Genomic DNA, 22,259 nt, shown 5'->3' on the forward strand with positions numbered 1-22,259 from the left:
TGGGGTTTTTAGAATTGAGAATTGAGAGAAAGAAGTCGGAGGGAGACCTTCGAGGAGTACGGACGTGGGCATTCGACTCTAGTCGCTTGAAGCGAGTAGACGTGTGCAGTAATGGCGCTACAGTTCAAGGCATTGTGGAAAGCTACAGATTGAGATTATTGATACAGAAGTATTATTTAAAACAGTGTAAGACGTTACTTGATATTTATTCACCAGACATCAGGTATGAAATAATTATTATAAATAATTAATCGAGTTCGAATCAAAAGTCTTGAGGTATTATGCTCCTGTTTTAATTAAAGAAAAGATTCAATATCTGAGAGAATTATAAGAATAATGTTACATTTTTAGAGTCACGATCATGTTCCATTGTTAATATTATTTATAAAAGAATTATAAGAAATATGTTTGATTGTTAAACTAATTATTGTCTAATTAACATCGAAATGAGACCCATGTACGTTAGTTTTACGATTTTGCTAAAGAGAATGTTCTAGAGTATCGAGTCTATAATTATCGTTCTAGTTTACCAAATATTATTTGATTATAATTTAGTTCTAGTTAATTAATTGATTTATTTGTAAGATATCGATACGTATCATTTAGACGTCAATTCACCTTCTGTTAAGATTAATTTTATTATATTCAGCATTCGTTATAGAGAAAAATATCATTTGTACTGAGCTACCGTATTTTATTTATTGTTAAATAGAGTTTTGAGATTATTGTTGTTAAATAAAAGTTGCAAATTAAAAATGGATCTACATGACTTTGGGGAATGATGTAACCCGGACCACTCCCTCTCTCCATAAACCTACACACTGAGCGACACCATGGCATACCGTAACTCTGTTTTTAGTTTTCCAGTCTCCGTTTTGTTTTGCTAATAAGTTCTGAGCATTTTGTTAAGTTTAGTTTTAGTTTTGTTTATGCGTGGTTTTGGTGATAATTCCACAGATCAAAAATTATCCAAAATTTCATGATTTACTGGTTTGGTGATTCCAGTGATTAAAAATTACCTGGCGCCCTATCCGTATTGAGACTGGAGGCTAAAGGCAGAGAACGAAGTTATAGCGCAGAAATTAGCGTCTAGTTTTTGTGTTATAAAATTGGCGACCAACGTGGGGCTCCCAAAACAAAAGACACCCAACACCTAAAAGTCTAGCACCATCCATCCATTTTTGTGTAGATTCGTTCGCAGTTTTTAGTTTTAGATTTTTCAGTTTAAAAACTCTACTTTGAGTATTTGAGTAATTTGATTTTTGATTAAGGAATTATGAAGAGAAAAATAATTCCAGCTACAGAATAATAATCGTTTTAATCGTACAAATAAAACAATAAAATTTCAGTTTACAAGAATTCCGAGCATAAAATGAATACTTTATTTTATTTCATCTTATTTTATTTCATTTTATTTAAAATGTTATTTAAGTTAGAAGAGTAAAAATAACATGCATGGGTAATAAAATTACAAAAGGAATCATATTTCGTCCATCGAAAAGTCTCGAAGAGATAAACATACGGGAACGATTCGGTCATAATTCTCAGTATCGAGTGTAAAAACAAAATTCTCATTGTCATACACTCGAGTAATCCGCTAAAGAATGCCGATGAAAAATTTGTCTACAGTTCGAGGACTTACAAAGAGTCTTTGTTAGGTACTCGAGTTACAGAGGATTAAGACGTTACAATGTTTAGAAGTTACAGTGTTGTAGTGTAAACAACAAGTCGAGGCATGTAAACCTCTCACCCCCCATGGAGCGAGGTGCAGAGTCGAAGACATCGACACGTGCCGCTACAGTAAGAGCGAGAGGCTCGCAGTTCCAGAAAATTCTCGGAAGTTGGCGGGGAAATGCAAGCCAGCCACACGTACCCTTAAGTGGGGTAACACTAGTAGTGGGTACGAGGACCTCTGAGAGTCCCTAATTGGCTAAGACGCTCGGGTAGAAACTAATAACCAATTACAGACACCCGAAAAGAATAATTTGGGGGTACAGCGAACATATCGCCACCACCCGATAGAGTCATCCATTGTCCATCACATCTTGGTGATTTTTCGTGCGCTTCAGACGTGTCTGCAGTTTCTCAAAATTTTATCAAAGTTCTTTGTGCTTAACAGCGTCCATTTTCCATTCAATTACGTTTAATACAGTTATTAAAATATTGCATTCAACTACAGATAATTAATCTAATAAATTAATTATTCATTAATTGATAGTAATATCAATTAATTACAAATTATTATTCAGTATAATAAATAAATATCTTCATTTGTTATACCGATTAATACAGTTACAGTTTTGTTCAATAATTATTCTTCAACAATTATTATTTAATTGTTGAAAAGCTACAGAGTGATTTCTTAATTGTTTTACAATTACTAAATCATTTAATTAAAATAATTTTAACAGATTTCTGTTAAATAGTTACAGTCTGATTTATTAATTATTTTTAATAATTAGTAAATTAATCAAGTCAACGCTACAGGAAATATTTCACGATAGATTCAGTTATTGTTTAATAAATCAAAGAGTGTTTATAGTGAAACAGCACGTATTTACAGAAAAACCATTCATCAGCGTCGGTAAGTCTTGAGACTGAATAATAATTATACCTAGAAATAGTTTCGCTGCATATTATAAAATACTTTCTATCTGCTGTCTACAACTTTTTCTACTCTTCACACTCTTTGTGCTCAGCTACAAAAAAAAAAAGGTAAAAACTATAAATACCGAATATACAGTAACGCTACAGTAATAAAAGTAAAGGAGAGAGAGAAAAGGGGCCTAAGCCTACTACCTCTCGAGTACCGGGTACACTCGAACCCGTGGTTACAGGATAAAATTCATTTGTCTCATAAGACATCGCTCTAGTATTCTTGTCCTTCTTTATTTCTCTACCCACTATCATTTTTCGATCTAATCAGCAAAGTAGTTTATCTTACACGGTAAAATTGCTTGCTAAAATGACGGGAGGACGAGGAAAATTCAGCGATCCGGGTAAACAGAAAAGACCAGGTGAACATATAGAAAGATCCAACTCCAGCGAGGAAGAAAGAGAATCGAGATTCCATTTTCAATCACCATTGAACCTGCTGTTTAACACAGGAAGTGGGGCTGAGGATATCGGTCTAGAGGATCTGGGGGCAACCAACGCCAACAGCACCGAGCCGCCAGCGGGATCCACCGGGGATACCCAAGAACAAACGCTACAGCCGCGACTCTCGTCAACAGATCGAGCATGTGCAACCCGCGTTGCCCTTACAGGTTACAGAGGACCGTCGATCACCGCGTAGACGACCCACGCGACAAGCAATACGCCCGAGACCTGAAGACTATGAATTTCCGGGTGAGAACGACATGGACTACGATCCACGAGCTCCAGCACCCATACGAGCAACTACCCTGCTGAACATGATGCATAAATGGCATGTACAGTTTAGTGGTGCACTCGACGAGGACGTTGAGAACTTCATCATGAGATTCGATGAAGGTTTAAGTATGGTTACAGTGAGAGATGAGGATTTAATTAAAGCCATCCCCTTCTCTCTACGTGGTGCGGCTTTGATTTGGTATCGAGGTCGTGTACATGGCTTCAGAAGATGGTCGGACGTAAAGAAAGCCATGAGATCCAGGTTTGCAGATCCAGACTACCAGATGTCGTTACGTGAAGAGATCTCGAATCGCACACAGGCCCGCGAAGAGCCAATAAGCCAGTACATCGCCTGTATGAATGGCTTATTTTCACGTACTGATCCGCCATGGCCAGAGGTAGAACGGATTAGATACACGCACCGTAATATGCTACCGTCGCTCCAGTTAGTTATTCCAGTGCATGACTGTCATTCCATGGACGAGTTGGAGAGTCGTGCTATACGCCAAGAGCGTATAATACAGCGTGCGAGTAATTATAGACCACCACCATTACCTCGCAACTCAATGTGTCCCTCATTTGCATATCAAGAGCAACCGAGACACTCACAGCAACGGAACAATATAGGAGATAGAGCTCCAGAGCACCGTGATCGCGATCAACGTCACCATCGAGTCGTTCAACTGAGAGCAGTTCAAGATGATAGAGAAGAAGACGAGGATGACGACTACTCAGAAGATGAGATCCTCGCTGAACACCTCGACGCGCTCCAGATGAGGAAACATGGCCGTCAAGCTAATAATAATTACCAGAAGTTCTCAGAGAGAACAAAACGGCCAGTTAAAGCAAACGATACTAGGGCTACAAAAGATTTACCAGAGCCCCTAGCATCTAGTATTGTTACAGATCACGAAAAGCCGGAAACCGAGATTCCAGCTCCAGTTTTAGCACCACCAGCTAACGAGTTCCGATGCTGGAACTGCGACAAGACAGGACACCGTCACAGAAATTGTCCTGACCCTCGACGACGTTTTTGCTTCAAATGTCGAGCTTCCGGAGTGACAACATCAAGCTGTCCTTTCTGTAATCCGGGAAACGAGAAGAAGTGAGTCATCCACCGACTCGAGACTCACTAGGTGATCGTACAGAGTCGGACAGGACTTGTCAAGGTATGACCGGCACCGTTACAGGTATTTATAATACTAAAGAAGTCGGACATGACGTGATTGACTTCGCTCAGTCAATCGAGGAAGTAGGCCACAGGCCACCGTTACCAAAGGAGATGTATTATAGTAGTCAGTTACAGAAGGATCTCGAAAGTAACATCAAGAAGTCACCCACAGCTTTCTTTATCACAGTCCGGATACTAGGATATCCGCTGAAAGCTTTGATAGACTCAGGGGCCTCAAAATCATTTTTAGGACCTGTAGGAATTGCTCTAGTCACTCAACTACGCTTACCGCTTGATACCGTGTCAACGCGACGAGTGATACTCGCGAACGGGGACATACAGCGAGTTAATCAGACGACGACGGTTGAGTTACAGATAGAAAATCAAACGGCTATAGCGCGATTATATTTAATGCCTTCACTATCCCAACCATGTGTACTAGGGTTAGATTTCCTCAGGGAGTTGGAGATGGTGATTGACTTTGCTGTCAACCAGTGGTACACTCGTACACAGCCCGACAGCAAGTTCAAGTTTACAGCAGAGACAGCCTCATCATGTGCTATCATCTGTTGTGGGATCCAGACACTCAGTCCAGCAGAGCGAGACACGTTACAGACGTTCCTGGATAAAAATATTCGTTCTCCAGGAAAACTAGGAGTCACCGAATTGGCAGAGCATGATATCGACGTGGGAGACAATCCACCAGTTAAACAAAAACCCTACAACGTCACGCCAATACTCCTGGAAGCCATATGGAAAGAAGTTGACAAGATGCTAGACGAGGATATTATCGAAGTATCCCACAGTGAGTGGTCTAGTCCAGTAGTCATGGTGAAGAAGCCAAATGGGAAATGGCGGTTCTGCATTGACTATCGTAAATTAAATGCAGCCACAGTGAAAGATGCCTACCCGATCCCGAATATGACAAGCATACTGGATCAACTAAGACGAGCAAGATACATTACGACCCTCGATCTAAGTCAAGCTTATTTCCAGATACCGCTTACCGAACGAGCAAGACCTAAAACTGCGTTCGTAGTGCCGGGTCGCGGACTGTTCCAGTTTAAAAGAATGCTTTTTGGCTTAACAAACGCTCCAGCAACATTCCAGCGTATGATCGACCAACTGATTGGTCCAGAAATGTATCCGTACGTCTTCGTGTATCTCGACGACATTATTATCGTGACGGAGACATACAAAGAACACCTGCTATGGCTACAGAAAGTATTAGATAAATTACAGCAAGCCGGATTAACGATCAACCGGGAGAAGAGCGAGTTTTGTTGCTCAGAAGTTCGCTACCTAGGGTTCATAGTGAATTCAGAAGGACTACAAATCGATCCAGAGAAGACGTCGGCTGTACGAGAATTTCCAGCACCTCGTAACATCAAACAGATGAGAAGGTTTTTGGGAATGGCGTCATGGTACCGACGATTCATTCCCGAATTCGCAACCATCGCGTCACCCCTCACAAAGTTACTGAAGAAAAATCAACTTTGGGAGTGGGGTACAGAGCAGGACATGGCTATGACAACTTTGAAGGAGCATCTTACTTCCGCTCCAGTACTAGCATGTCCAGATTTTAAGCTACCGTTTACGTTACAGACCGATGCTAGTTCAGTAGGACTCGGTGCTGCCTTGACACAAGTCATAGATGGTCAAGAACGTGTCATCGCGTATGCAAGCCGATCATTAGCTGACGCCGAGCGTAAGTACACCGTCACAGAACAAGAATGTCTTGCAGTCATCTGGTCAATTCGTAAGTTTAGGTGTTACTTAGAAGGATACGAGTTTACGGTAGTTACAGATCACAGTAGTCTACGTTGGTTACATAATCTCAAAAACCCAACGGGTAGACTTGCCAGATGGGCATTAGAGTTGATGGAGTACCTGTTTACGATTATTCATCGTAAAGGCGCACTACATCACGTTCCAGACGCATTATCGAGGATTCCAGAAGATCAAGGAGAAGTTCTAGTTGTCATCGCGGATGACGTGGACCGTTGGTATAACCGAAGGTTGAGAGATGTACAACGAAGACCCGATAAATTTCCAGGTTGGCGAGTAGATGGAGAAAATCTATATTACCACAAGCCATCAAACTTGATAGAAGCCGAGTTAGAAGATCTCAACGCATGGAAATTAGTCGTGAGACGGGCATCACACCAACGAGTGATCACCGAGTGTCATGTTACACCCGAAGCAGGACACTTAGGAGTCGACAAGACTTACAGGCGAGTAGCAATCCATTATTATTGGCCAAACATGTTCCAGGACGTGGTGAAATATGTTCGACGCTGCGAAATTTGCCAGCGTACTAAAGTGGAACAAGCACCACCTGCAGGCTTCATGGGTAAAAAGAAAGTGGAGGAGCCATGGTCAATTATCGCTACAGACATTATGGGTCCATTGCCAAAGAGTATGAAAGGATACGCCTATCTACTGGTAATACAGGACCTGTATACTAAATGGATTGAACTACGACCACTTAGGCGAGCTACAGGTACAGCGATAAGTGAAGCTCTAGAAGAACTAGTCATTTGGAGGTGGGGTAAACCCCAAGTCCTTCTGACAGACAACGGTACCGAGTTCGTAAATAGAGACATCAGGTCCTTAGCAGAGCGAGTGGGATTCCGGCATATGACAACACCACCATATCACCCACAAGCAGATCCAGTTGAACGAGTTAATCGAGTGCTCAAGACTATGATGACGGCATTCATCAACGAAAATCATCGAGAGTGGGACAAATATCTACCACAATTTCGTTTTGCCCATAACACGGCACATCACAGTTCTATTCACACAAGCCCAGCTTTCCTGAACACGGGAAGAGAACTGTCAGCTACAGGTTCACTCCGACAGGAGGTGGAAGGAGAACCAGAATTAATACATGGTCCTCTCCAGGAGTGGCAAGCAAGGATGCAACAACTAAATAACTTGCGAAAAAGTATTGTCCACGCGTTAGATACAGCATTTCAGAGGCAAGCTCATTATTATAATCAACGACATCGAGATCGTGAGTACCAGGAAGGAGACCTAGTGTGGAAAAGACACTTCTCACTGTCTAGTGGTTCTAAACACGTGTCAGCCAAGCTGAGTGATAAATTCAGTGGTCCGTTCACGGTATCCAAGAAAATATCACGAACAATATATGAGCTGAGTGACTTAGCAGGCCGAGTAATCGGAACATTTTCTATCCAACACTTGAAACCTTGTATACCTGCTATCTAACTATCTTTCCTTCTTCTTGCTACAGCTATAGTATGTAAAAAGTTACAGAGCTTAATAAGTTGTATGTTTCAGATCTTCGATAAGGCTACAGTATGTCGGGACAGGATACTAGGAGTTTGGAGAAGGAGATGGAGGGCCTCGAAGAGGTCCTGTTGATCGACATGTCCGTCGACGATGACGACATATCGACGGCTACAACAATGCCGGAGATTAATTTGGGAGACGACGAAGTGAGTAATCCCTCCCGGAATGAAACGCTACAAGATCAGGAAGCGTTTGGCTACAGGAATAGAGATTTGGGAGACGACGAAGCGAGCAATCCCTCCCGGAACGAGATGCTAGGAGATCAGGAAGCATCAGGTTACAGTCAAGAGCAGGAAGAGATGCTAGGAGATCAGGAAGCATCAGGTTACAGTCAAGGGCAGGAAGAGATGCTAGAAGATCAGGAAGCATCGGGCTACAGTCAAGAGCAGGAGGAAGCCAATCAGGAGGAGTATGCCAGCGATACAGGTACAGATACCGACAGCCTGTACGAGGGTCTACCAGGAGAGCTGCCGATGAGGCTCGATGAAAACACGCTCTGGGACCCTATCCGCCCATACGTCAAGCACCTGAGATGGCTTGACCACTTTAAACCTGGTCTGCTGAAGGCACTGGGGAAAGTAGCTGTTCGTATGAGCCACCCCAGAGACATCGGCTGTCCGCTCCAGGAATTATCTGGAGTAAAGTTCAAGAGAGCAACCACGAGTGACATCAGAGACGCTAATGCCACTCGTGACATCGGAGTGCAGGTCCAGCTGCTGACAGTTGTGAGTTCCAGCACTCAGACCGAACCAGCCGAGATGACGTTACAGACACCTATGGAGGTGGTACATGAGTCAATTCCAGCCACCCCAGGAACCGGAATCACAGGAGTGTCGTCAACCTCGACACCACCAAGCACCGTTCCAGTCAATAAGGAGGTACCACCAGCTCGAACCTCGGGGTCCAGTAAAGATCGACCGAAGTCACCCTCAGGATCAGCGCGCCAATCACTACTGGATTGGAATAAGAGGATACGGGAGAGGTCAGTAGCCCCATTAACTGTACCGACACCACCAAGAGCACCAGAAAGAAAACCATCTTCGGTGCAAGACAGGCTCCAGCGTGCTCGAGAACCGGCACACAGCACAACATCAGCTCTAGGAAGAGAGAACACGGCTCCAGCAGAAGAGGCGAAGAGGAAGCAGTTCACGTGGATGGGCAAGCCACGTCTCTGTTGGAACTGCCGCAAAGAAGGGCACCCATTCAGCGCATGCCCAGAAGCCAGGAAGACCTTTTGCCAGATGTGCGGCAGGGCTAATTATACAGCCCGTACGTGTCCTAGTTGCGGCGAAAAATGGAAAGCAATGGGACCGTACAAGAAGGAGTACGGAGGAAATGTTCCTCGGGAGCAGCTAAGGAAGGCTCCCCGACATCGAGAGGACGAACAGTCACCTAATCGTGGTCGACCATACTAAGACTCCGTCTCCAGGTTACAGATCAAAGGCAACGACATTGGCGCTACCGGACAACGATTACATGATTTAAGATTAATGCTACAGTTAAATAAAAAAGTGTTTCGTACCTCGCTACGGCGTCGTACTTACAGTGGCTTGGACCGAGTTGAGTTATGAGAGGTTGTGAAACCGTATGTTACAGGCAAATTTGCAAAAACCTGCATAGGTTTAATTAATAGTATGTCTCAGGACATACGTAATACCGCTACAGTTAAATATTTCAGGTCGTGGGTTCGAGAAAACAGTGTTAAAAGTTTCGAGGATGAGAGAGTTCGAACCACGATCATGGTAAAGAGAGAATCATCATAGTAACAGCAGTACAGTTCCAGAGTCAGTGATACAACGTATAATCAAGACAACAATCACCGTACCGTAAAATCTTCCCCAGGAGGACGGGAGTTGTGACGTTATTTTTCGTATGGGGGTCAAATCAAAGTGAACGTCACAAACACCAACGAATTTTATTGTATTTACAAGCATGGTAATTCAAGACTCATAATTTAGCTTACAGTAATTTACGATTTTATTACAGATTTTTGATTAAGTTATAGTTTAAGAATTAAATATGGAGTAACGTCTGGCTACAGTTATGAAATTTTGGGATAAAGAAAATAAGAATTAGAATCAGAATTATGGGAAATTATTATGGGATATGGTTTGAGATTAAAGTTTTGGGAAAATGATTGTTTGAGTTTTGGATTTTTGGTATTTTGAGTATGTGGACGAGTCAGTGTTACCGTGGAGCGGGACTTAAATTAGTCACCCGGTATCATCTGATGATAGAACCTAGTTCTATCCCTCTGAGACTTCTTGGTTAATTGCAGAGGTCTAGCTGAGATGCTAGTGCTCCAGTATATAAGGAATTTGACGGATGCTGAATGGGATCAGTTTGGAGTTTTGGTTTGGCAGGCCTCAACAGTAATTTTGTGACCGTTGCTGTTGTGGAAGCCGTTTGGTCATTTTTAAATTATTAGTCTGACAGGCCTCAGAGGACAAGTCATGACCACTTGTACCGCTGAGGAAGTCATAGGTCACTTAGTTTATAAGTTTTATGATCCCAGCTGAAGTCTGTTCCAGGAGAGCAACTGCCAAGGATATCCATCCTCAGAATGAGTTTAGTGAGTACGTTTGGCGAGGACTTGAGCCTCCAGTTACCGTTATAGTAAAGATTGGGTTGGATTTGAGAATTTAGAATATAGAGGTCAGTTATTGATAACGATAGGATTGAGTTTGGGGTTTTTAGAATTGAGAATTGAGAGAAAGAAGTCGGAGGGAGACCTTCGAGGAGTACGGACGTGGGCATTCGACTCTAGTCGCTTGAAGCGAGTAGACGTGTGCAGTAATGGCGCTACAGTTCAAGGCATTGTGGAAAGCTACAGATTGAGATTATTGATACAGAAGTATTATTTAAAACAGTGTAAGACGTTACTTGATATTTATTCACCAGACATCAGGTATGAAATAATTATTATAAATAATTAATCGAGTTCGAATCAAAAGTCTTGAGGTATTATGCTCCTGTTTTAATTAAAGAAAAGATTCAATATCTGAGAGAATTATGAGAATAATGTTACATTTTTAGAGTCACGATCATGTTCCATTGTTAATATTATTTATAAAAGAATTATAAGAAATATGTTTGATTGTTAAACTAATTATTGTCTAATTAACATCGAAATGAGACCCATGTACGTTAGTTTTACGATTTTGCTAAAGAGAATGTTCTAGAGTATCGAGTCTATAATTATCGTTCTAGTTTACCAAATATTATTTGATTATAATTTAGTTCTAGTTAATTAATTGATTTATTTGTAAGATATCGATACGTATCATTTAGACGTCAATTCACCTTCTGTTAAGATTAATTTTATTATATTCAGCATTCGTTATAGAGAAAAATATCATTTGTACTGAGCTACCGTATTTTATTTATTGTTAAATAGAGTTTTGAGATTATTGTTGTTAAATAAAAGTTGCAAATTAAAAATGGATCTACATGACTTTGGGGAATGATGTAACCCGGACCACTCCCTCTCTCCATAAACCTACACACTGAGCGACACCATGGCATACCGTAACTCTGTTTTTAGTTTTCCAGTCTCCGTTTTGTTTTGCTAATAAGTTCTGAGCATTTTGTTAAGTTTAGTTTTAGTTTTGTTTATGCGTGGTTTTGGTGATAATTCCACAGATCAAAAATTATCCAAAATTTCATGATTTACTGGTTTGGTGATTCCAGTGATTAAAAATTACCTGGCGCCCTATCCGTATTGAGACTGGAGGCTAAAGGCAGAGAACGAAGTTATAGCGCAGAAATTAGCGTCTAGTTTTTGTGTTATAAAATTGGCGACCAACGTGGGGCTCCCAAAACAAAAGACACCCAACACCTAAAAGTCTAGCACCATCCATCCATTTTTGTGTAGATTCGTTCGCAGTTTTTAGTTTTAGATTTTTCAGTTTAAAAACTCTACTTTGAGTATTTGAGTAATTTGATTTTTGATTAAGGAATTATGAAGAGAAAAATAATTCCAGCTACAGAATAATAATCGTTTTAATCGTACAAATAAAACAATAAAATTTCAGTTTACAAGAATTCCGAGCATAAAATGAATACTTTATTTTATTTCATCTTATTTTATTTCATTTTATTTAAAATGTTATTTAAGTTAGAAGAGTAAAAATAACATGCATGGGTAATAAAATTACAAAAGGAATCATATTTCGTCCATCGAAAAGTCTCGAAGAGATAAACATACGGGAACGATTCGGTCATAATTCTCAGTATCGAGTGTAAAAACAAAATTCTCATTGTCATACACTCGAGTAATCCGCTAAAGAATGCCGATGAAAAATTTGTCTACAGTTCGAGGACTTACAAAGAGTCTTTGTTAGGTACTCGAGTTACAGAGGATTAAGACGTTACAATGTTTAGAAGTTACAGTGTTGTAGTGTAAACAACAAGTCGAGGCATGTAAACCTCTCACCCCCCATGGAGCGAGGTGCAGAGTCGAAGACATCGACACGTGCCGCTACAGTAAGAGCGAGAGGCTCGCAGTTCCAGAAAATTCTCGGAAGTTGGCGGGGAAATGCAAGCCAGCCACACGTACCCTTAAGTGGGGTAACACTAGTAGTGGGTACGAGGACCTCTGAGAGTCCCTAATTGGCTAAGACGCTCGGGTAGAAACTAATAACCAATTACAGACACCCGAAAAGAATAATTTGGGGGTACAGCGAACATATCGCCACCACCCGATAGAGTCATCCATTGTCCATCACATCTTGGTGATTTTTCGTGCGCTTCAGACGTGTCTGCAGTTTCTCAAAATTTTATCAAAGTTCTTTGTGCTTAACAGCGTCCATTTTCCATTCAATTACGTTTAATACAGTTATTAAAATATTGCATTCAACTACAGATAATTAATCTAATAAATTAATTATTCATTAATTGATAGTAATATCAATTAATTACAAATTATTATTCAGTATAATAAATAAATATCTTCATTTGTTATACCGATTAATACAGTTACAGTTTTGTTCAATAATTATTCTTCAACAATTATTATTTAATTGTTGAAAAGCTACAGAGTGATTTCTTAATTGTTTTACAATTACTAAATCATTTAATTAAAATAATTTTAACAGATTTCTGTTAAATAGTTACAGTCTGATTTATTAATTATTTTTAATAATTAGTAAATTAATCAAGTCAACGCTACAGGAAATATTTCACGATAGATTCAGTTATTGTTTAATAAATCAAAGAGTGTTTATAGTGAAACAGCACGTATTTACAGAAAAACCATTCATCAGCGTCGGTAAGTCTTGAGACTGAATAATAATTATACCTAGAAATAGTTTCGCTGCATATTATAAAATACTTTCTATCTGCTGTCTACAACTTTTTCTACTCTTCACACTCTTTGTGCTCAGCTACAAAAAAAAAAAGGTAAAAACTATAAATACCGAATATACAGTAACGCTACAGTAATAAAAGTAAAGGAGAGAGAGAAAAGGGGCCTAAGCCTACTACCTCTCGAGTACCGGGTACACTCGAACCCGTGGTTACAGGATAAAATTCATTTGTCTCATAAGACATCGCTCTAGTATTCTTGTCCTTCTTTATTTCTCTACCCACTATCATTTTTCGATCTAATCAGCAAAGTAGTTTATCTTACACGGTAAAATTGCTTGCTAAAATGACGGGAGGACGAGGAAAATTCAGCGATCCGGGTAAACAGAAAAGACCAGGTGAACATATAGAAAGATCCAACTCCAGCGAGGAAGAAAGAGAATCGAGATTCCATTTTCAATCACCATTGAACCTGCTGTTTAACACAGGAAGTGGGGCTGAGGATATCGGTCTAGAGGATCTGGGGGCAACCAACGCCAACAGCACCGAGCCGCCAGCGGGATCCACCGGGGATACCCAAGAACAAACGCTACAGCCGCGACTCTCGTCAACAGATCGAGCATGTGCAACCCGCGTTGCCCTTACAGGTTACAGAGGACCGTCGATCACCGCGTAGACGACCCACGCGACAAGCAATACGCCCGAGACCTGAAGACTATGAATTTCCGGGTGAGAACGACATGGACTACGATCCACGAGCTCCAGCACCCATACGAGCAACTACCCTGCTGAACATGATGCATAAATGGCATGTACAGTTTAGTGGTGCACTCGACGAGGACGTTGAGAACTTCATCATGAGATTCGATGAAGGTTTAAGTATGGTTACAGTGAGAGATGAGGATTTAATTAAAGCCATCCCCTTCTCTCTACGTGGTGCGGCTTTGATTTGGTATCGAGGTCGTGTACATGGCTTCAGAAGATGGTCGGACGTAAAGAAAGCCATGAGATCCAGGTTTGCAGATCCAGACTACCAGATGTCGTTACGTGAAGAGATCTCGAATCGCACACAGGCCCGCGAAGAGCCAATAAGCCAGTACATCGCCTGTATGAATGGCTTATTTTCACGTACTGATCCGCCATGGCCAGAGGTAGAACGGATTAGATACACGCACCGTAATATGCTACCGTCGCTCCAGTTAGTTATTCCAGTGCATGACTGTCATTCCATGGACGAGTTGGAGAGTCGTGCTATACGCCAAGAGCGTATAATACAGCGTGCGAGTAATTATAGACCACCACCATTACCTCGCAACTCAATGTGTCCCTCATTTGCATATCAAGAGCAACCGAGACACTCACAGCAACGGAACAATATAGGAGATAGAGCTCCAGAGCACCGTGATCGCGATCAACGTCACCATCGAGTCGTTCAACTGAGAGCAGTTCAAGATGATAGAGAAGAAGACGAGGATGACGACTACTCAGAAGATGAGATCCTCGCTGAACACCTCGACGCGCTCCAGATGAGGAAACATGGCCGTCAAGCTAATAATAATTACCAGAAGTTCTCAGAGAGAACAAAACGGCCAGTTAAAGCAAACGATACTAGGGCTACAAAAGATTTACCAGAGCCCCTAGCATCTAGTATTGTTACAGATCACGAAAAGCCGGAAACCGAGATTCCAGCTCCAGTTTTAGCACCACCAGCTAACGAGTTCCGATGCTGGAACTGCGACAAGACAGGACACCGTCACAGAAATTGTCCTGACCCTCGACGACGTTTTTGCTTCAAATGTCGAGCTTCCGGAGTGACAACATCAAGCTGTCCTTTCTGTAATCCGGGAAACGAGAAGAAGTGAGTCATCCACCGACTCGAGACTCACTAGGTGATCGTACAGAGTCGGACAGGACTTGTCAAGGTATGACCGGCACCGTTACAGGTATTTATAATACTAAAGAAGTCGGACATGACGTGATTGACTTCGCTCAGTCAATCGAGGAAGTAGGCCACAGGCCACCGTTACCAAAGGAGATGTATTATAGTAGTCAGTTACAGAAGGATCTCGAAAGTAACATCAAGAAGTCACCCACAGCTTTCTTTATCACAGTCCGGATACTAGGATATCCGCTGAAAGCTTTGATAGACTCAGGGGCCTCAAAATCATTTTTAGGACCTGTAGGAATTGCTCTAGTCACTCAACTACGCTTACCGCTTGATACCGTGTCAACGCGACGAGTGATACTCGCGAACGGGGACATACAGCGAGTTAATCAGACGACGACGGTTGAGTTACAGATAGAAAATCAAACGGCTATAGCGCGATTATATTTAATGCCTTCACTATCCCAACCATGTGTACTAGGGTTAGATTTCCTCAGGGAGTTGGAGATGGTGATTGACTTTGCTGTCAACCAGTGGTACACTCGTACACAGCCCGACAGCAAGTTCAAGTTTACAGCAGAGACAGCCTCATCATGTGCTATCATCTGTTGTGGGATCCAGACACTCAGTCCAGCAGAGCGAGACACGTTACAGACGTTCCTGGATAAAAATATTCGTTCTCCAGGAAAACTAGGAGTCACCGAATTGGCAGAGCATGATATCGACGTGGGAGACAATCCACCAGTTAAACAAAAACCCTACAACGTCACGCCAATACTCCTGGAAGCCATATGGAAAGAAGTTGACAAGATGCTAGACGAGGATATTATCGAAGTATCCCACAGTGAGTGGTCTAGTCCAGTAGTCATGGTGAAGAAGCCAAATGGGAAATGGCGGTTCTGCATTGACTATCGTAAATTAAATGCAGCCACAGTGAAAGATGCCTACCCGATCCCGAATATGACAAGCATACTGGATCAACTAAGACGAGCAAGATACATTACGACCCTCGATCTAAGTCAAGCTTATTTCCAGATACCGCTTACCGAACGAGCAAGACCTAAAACTGCGTTCGTAGTGCCGGGTCGCGGACTGTTCCAGTTTAAAAGAATGCTTTTTGGCTTAACAAACGCTCCAGCAACATTCCAGCGTATGATCGACCAACTGATTGGTCCAGAAATGTATCCGTACGTCTTCGTGTATCTCGACGACATTATTATCGTGACGGAGACATACAAAGAACACCTGCTATGGCTACAGAAAGTATTAGATAAATTACAGCAAGCCGGATTAACGATCAACCGGGAGAAGAGCGAGTTTTGTTGCTCAGAAGTTCGCTACCTAGGGTTCATAGTGAATTCAGAAGGACTACAAATCGATCCAGAGAAGACGTCGGCTGTACGAGAATTTCCAGCACCTCGTAACATCAAACAGATGAGAAGGTTTTTGGGAATGGCGTCATGGTACCGACGATTCATTCCCGAATTCGCAACCATCGCGTCACCCCTCACAAAGTTACTGAAGAAAAATCAACTTTGGGAGTGGGGTACAGAGCAGGACATGGCTATGACAACTTTGAAGGAGCATCTTACTTCCGCTCCAGTACTAGCATGTCCAGATTTTAAGCTACCGTTTACGTTACAGACCGATGCTAGTTCAGTAGGACTCGGTGCTGCCTTGACACAAGTCATAGATGGTCAAGAACGTGTCATCGCGTATGCAAGCCGATCATTAGCTGACGCCGAGCGTAAGTACACCGTCACAGAACAAGAATGTCTTGCAGTCATCTGGTCAATTCGTAAGTTTAGGTGTTACTTAGAAGGATACGAGTTTACGGTAGTTACAGATCACAGTAGTCTACGTTGGTTACATAATCTCAAAAACCCAACGGGTAGACTTGCCAGATGGGCATTAGAGTTGATGGAGTACCTGTTTACGATTATTCATCGTAAAGGCGCACTACATCACGTTCCAGACGCATTATCGAGGATTCCAGAAGATCAAGGAGAAGTTCTAGTTGTCATCGCGGATGACGTGGACCGTTGGTATAACCGAAGGTTGAGAGATGTACAACGAAGACCCGATAAATTTCCAGGTTGGCGAGTAGATGGAGAAAATCTATATTACCACAAGCCATCAAACTTGATAGAAGCCGAGTTAGAAGATCTCAACGCATGGAAATTAGTCGTGAGACGGGCATCACACCAACGAGTGATCACCGAGTGTCATGTTACACCCGAAGCAGGACACTTAGGAGTCGACAAGACTTACAGGCGAGTAGCAATCCATTATTATTGGCCAAACATGTTCCAGGACGTGGTGAAATATGTTCGACGCTGCGAAATTTGCCAGCGTACTAAAGTGGAACAAGCACCACCTGCAGGCTTCATGGGTAAAAAGAAAGTGGAGGAGCCATGGTCAATTATCGCTACAGACATTATGGGTCCATTGCCAAAGAGTATGAAAGGATACGCCTATCTACTGGTAATACAGGACCTGTATACTAAATGGATTGAACTACGACCACTTAGGCGAGCTACAGGTACAGCGATAAGTGAAGCTCTAGAAGAACTAGTCATTTGGAGGTGGGGTAAACCCCAAGTCCTTCTGACAGACAACGGTACCGAGTTCGTAAATAGAGACATCAGGTCCTTAGCAGAGCGAGTGGGATTCCGGCATATGACAACACCACCATATCACCCACAAGCAGATCCAGTTGAACGAGTTAATCGAGTGCTCAAGACTATGATGACGGCATTCATCAACGAAAATCATCGAGAGTGGGACAAATATCTACCACAATTTCGTTTTGCCCATAACACGGCACATCACAGTTCTATTCACACAAGCCCAGCTTTCCTGAACACGGGAAGAGAACTGTCAGCTACAGGTTCACTCCGACAGGAGGTGGAAGGAGAACCAGAATTAATACATGGTCCTCTCCAGGAGTGGCAAGCAAGGATGCAACAACTAAATAACTTGCGAAAAAGTATTGTCCACGCGTTAGATACAGCATTTCAGAGGCAAGCTCATTATTATAATCAACGACATCGAGATCGTGAGTACCAGGAAGGAGACCTAGTGTGGAAAAGACACTTCTCACTGTCTAGTGGTTCTAAACACGTGTCAGCCAAGCTGAGTGATAAATTCAGTGGTCCGTTCACGGTATCCAAGAAAATATCACGAACAATATATGAGCTGAGTGACTTAGCAGGCCGAGTAATCGGAACATTTTCTATCCAACACTTGAAACCTTGTATACCTGCTATCTAACTATCTTTCCTTCTTCTTGCTACAGCTATAGTATGTAAAAAGTTACAGAGCTTAATAAGTTGTATGTTTCAGATCTTCGATAAGGCTACAGTATGTCGGGACAGGATACTAGGAGTTTGGAGAAGGAGATGGAGGGCCTCGAAGAGGTCCTGTTGATCGACATGTCCGTCGACGATGACGACATATCGACGGCTACAACAATGCCGGAGATTAATTTGGGAGACGACGAAGTGAGTAATCCCTCCCGGAATGAAACGCTACAAGATCAGGAAGCGTTTGGCTACAGGAATAGAGATTTGGGAGACGACGAAGCGAGCAATCCCTCCCGGAACGAGATGCTAGGAGATCAGGAAGCATCAGGTTACAGTCAAGAGCAGGAAGAGATGCTAGGAGATCAGGAAGCATCAGGTTACAGTCAAGGGCAGGAAGAGATGCTAGAAGATCAGGAAGCATCGGGCTACAGTCAAGAGCAGGAGGAAGCCAATCAGGAGGAGTATGCCAGCGATACAGGTACAGATACCGACAGCCTGTACGAGGGTCTACCAGGAGAGCTGCCGATGAGGCTCGATGAAAACACGCTCTGGGACCCTATCCGCCCATACGTCAAGCACCTGAGATGGCTTGACCACTTTAAACCTGGTCTGCTGAAGGCACTGGGGAAAGTAGCTGTTCGTATGAGCCACCCCAGAGACATCGGCTGTCCGCTCCAGGAATTATCTGGAGTAAAGTTCAAGAGAGCAACCACGAGTGACATCAGAGACGCTAATGCCACTCGTGACATCGGAGTGCAGGTCCAGCTGCTGACAGTTGTGAGTTCCAGCACTCAGACCGAACCAGCCGAGATGACGTTACAGACACCTATGGAGGTGGTACATGAGTCAATTCCAGCCACCCCAGGAACCGGAATCACAGGAGTGTCGTCAACCTCGACACCACCAAGCACCGTTCCAGTCAATAAGGAGGTACCACCAGCTCGAACCTCGGGGTCCAGTAAAGATCGACCGAAGTCACCCTCAGGATCAGCGCGCCAATCACTACTGGATTGGAATAAGAGGATACGGGAGAGGTCAGTAGCCCCATTAACTGTACCGACACCACCAAGAGCACCAGAAAGAAAACCATCTTCGGTGCAAGACAGGCTCCAGCGTGCTCGAGAACCGGCACACAGCACAACATCAGCTCTAGGAAGAGAGAACACGGCTCCAGCAGAAGAGGCGAAGAGGAAGCAGTTCACGTGGATGGGCAAGCCACGTCTCTGTTGGAACTGCCGCAAAGAAGGGCACCCATTCAGCGCATGCCCAGAAGCCAGGAAGACCTTTTGCCAGATGTGCGGCAGGGCTAATTATACAGCCCGTACGTGTCCTAGTTGCGGCGAAAAATGGAAAGCAATGGGACCGTACAAGAAGGAGTACGGAGGAAATGTTCCTCGGGAGCAGCTAAGGAAGGCTCCCCGACATCGAGAGGACGAACAGTCACCTAATCGTGGTCGACCATACTAAGACTCCGTCTCCAGGTTACAGATCAAAGGCAACGACATTGGCGCTACCGGACAACGATTACATGATTTAAGATTAATGCTACAGTTAAATAAAAAAGTGTTTCGTACCTCGCTACGGCGTCGTACTTACAGTGGCTTGGACCGAGTTGAGTTATGAGAGGTTGTGAAACCGTATGTTACAGGCAAATTTGCAAAAACCTGCATAGGTTTAATTAATAGTATGTCTCAGGACATACGTAATACCGCTACAGTTAAATATTTCAGGTCGTGGGTTCGAGAAAACAGTGTTAAAAGTTTCGAGGATGAGAGAGTTCGAACCACGATCATGGTAAAGAGAGAATCATCATAGTAACAGCAGTACAGTTCCAGAGTCAGTGATACAACGTATAATCAAGACAACAATCACCGTACCGTAAAATCTTCCCCAGGAGGACGGGAGTTGTGACGTTATTTTTCGTATGGGGGTCAAATCAAAGTGAACGTCACAAACACCAACGAATTTTATTGTATTTACAAGCATGGTAATTCAAGACTCATAATTTAGCTTACAGTAATTTACGATTTTATTACAGATTTTTGATTAAGTTATAGTTTAAGAATTAAATATGGAGTAACGTCTGGCTACAGTTATGAAATTTTGGGATAAAGAAAATAAGAATTAGAATCAGAATTATGGGAAATTATTATGGGATATGGTTTGAGATTAAAGTTTTGGGAAAATGATTGTTTGAGTTTTGGATTTTTGGTATTTTGAGTATGTGGACGAGTCAGTGTTACCGTGGAGCGGGACTTAAATTAGTCACCCGGTATCATCTGATGATAGAACCTAGTTCTATCCCTCTGAGACTTCTTGGTTAATTGCAGAGGTCTAGCTGAGATGCTAGTGCTCCAGTATATAAGGAATTTGACGGATGCTGAATGGGATCAGTTTGGAGTTTTGGTTTGGCAGGCCTCAACAGTAATTTTGTGACCGTTGCTGTTGTGGAAGCCGTTTGGTCATTTTTAAATTATTAGTCTGACAGGCCTCAGAGGACAAGTCATGACCACTTGTACCGCTGAGGAAGTCATAGGTCACTTAGTTTATAAGTTTTATGATCCCAGCTGAAGTCTGTTCCAGGAGAGCAACTGCCAAGGATATCCATCCTCAGAATGAGTTTAGTGAGTACGTTTGGCGAGGACTTGAGCCTCCAGTTACCGTTATAGTAAAGATTGGGTTGGATTTGAGAATTTAGAATATAGAGGTCAGTTATTGATAACGATAGGATTGAGTTTGGGGTTTTTAGAATTGAGAATTGAGAGAAAGAAGTCGGAGGGAGACCTTCGAGGAGTACGGACGTGGGCATTCGACTCTAGTCGCTTGAAGCGAGTAGACGTGTGCAGTAATGGCGCTACAGTTCAAGGCATTGTGGAAAGCTACAGATTGAGATTATTGATACAGAAGTATTATTTAAAACAGTGTAAGACGTTACTTGATATTTATTCACCAGACATCAGGTATGAAATAATTATTATAAATAATTAATCGAGTTCGAATCAAAAGTCTTGAGGTATTATGCTCCTGTTTTAATTAAAGAAAAGATTCAATATCTGAGAGAATTATGAGAATAATGTTACATTTTTAGAGTCACGATCATGTTCCATTGTTAATATTATTTATAAAAGAATTATAAGAAATATGTTTGATTGTTAAACTAATTATTGTCTAATTAACATCGAAATGAGACCCATGTACGTTAGTTTTACGATTTTGCTAAAGAGAATGTTCTAGAGTATCGAGTCTATAATTATCGTTCTAGTTTACCAAATATTATTTGATTATAATTTAGTTCTAGTTAATTAATTGATTTATTTGTAAGATATCGATACGTATCATTTAGACGTCAATTCACCTTCTGTTAAGATTAATTTTATTATATTCAGCATTCGTTATAGAGAAAAATATCATTTGTACTGAGCTACCGTATTTTATTTATTGTTAAATAGAGTTTTGAGATTATTGTTGTTAAATAAAAGTTGCAAATTAAAAATGGATCTACATGACTTTGGGGAATGATGTAACCCGGACCACTCCCTCTCTCCATAAACCTACACACTGAGCGACACCATGGCATACCGTAACTCTGTTTTTAGTTTTCCAGTCTCCGTTTTGTTTTGCTAATAAGTTCTGAGCATTTTGTTAAGTTTAGTTTTAGTTTTGTTTATGCGTGGTTTTGGTGATAATTCCACAGATCAAAAATTATCCAAAATTTCATGATTTACTGGTTTGGTGATTCCAGTGATTAAAAATTACCTGGCGCCCTATCCGTATTGAGACTGGAGGCTAAAGGCAGAGAACGAAGTTATAGCGCAGAAATTAGCGTCTAGTTTTTGTGTTATAAAATTGGCGACCAACGTGGGGCTCCCAAAACAAAAGACACCCAACACCTAAAAGTCTAGCA

General features: G+C 42.1%; 3 protein-coding genes across 8 annotated transcripts in view; all 3 read left to right on the plus strand.

The window, feature by feature from the left end:
* The window catches only part of LOC130677661 (death-associated protein kinase 1-like), a 152,067-nt gene that overhangs the window by 106,324 nt on the left and 23,484 nt on the right, over positions 1-22,259 (plus strand). The window lies entirely within an intron of this gene.
* Positions 1,379-11,652, plus strand: LOC130677704 (uncharacterized). Its single transcript, XM_057484553.1, has 2 exons — positions 1,379-2,584; positions 7,850-11,652. Exon 2 carries the CDS (start codon positions 7,870-7,872, stop codon positions 9,274-9,276), a length of 1,407 nt encoding a protein of 468 aa, XP_057340536.1. The 5' UTR covers positions 1,379-2,584; positions 7,850-7,869; the 3' UTR covers positions 9,277-11,652.
* Positions 11,925-22,198, plus strand: LOC130677696 (uncharacterized). The gene is made up of 2 exons (XM_057484540.1): positions 11,925-13,130; positions 18,396-22,198. The coding sequence occupies exon 2, from the start codon at positions 18,416-18,418 to the stop codon at positions 19,820-19,822; it is 1,407 nt and encodes a 468-aa protein (XP_057340523.1). The 5' UTR covers positions 11,925-13,130; positions 18,396-18,415; the 3' UTR covers positions 19,823-22,198.

The sequence above is a fragment of the Microplitis mediator genome, chromosome 1 (assembly GCF_029852145.1).
Source record: "Microplitis mediator isolate UGA2020A chromosome 1, iyMicMedi2.1, whole genome shotgun sequence".
Lineage (NCBI taxonomy): Eukaryota > Metazoa > Arthropoda > Insecta > Hymenoptera > Braconidae > Microplitis > Microplitis mediator.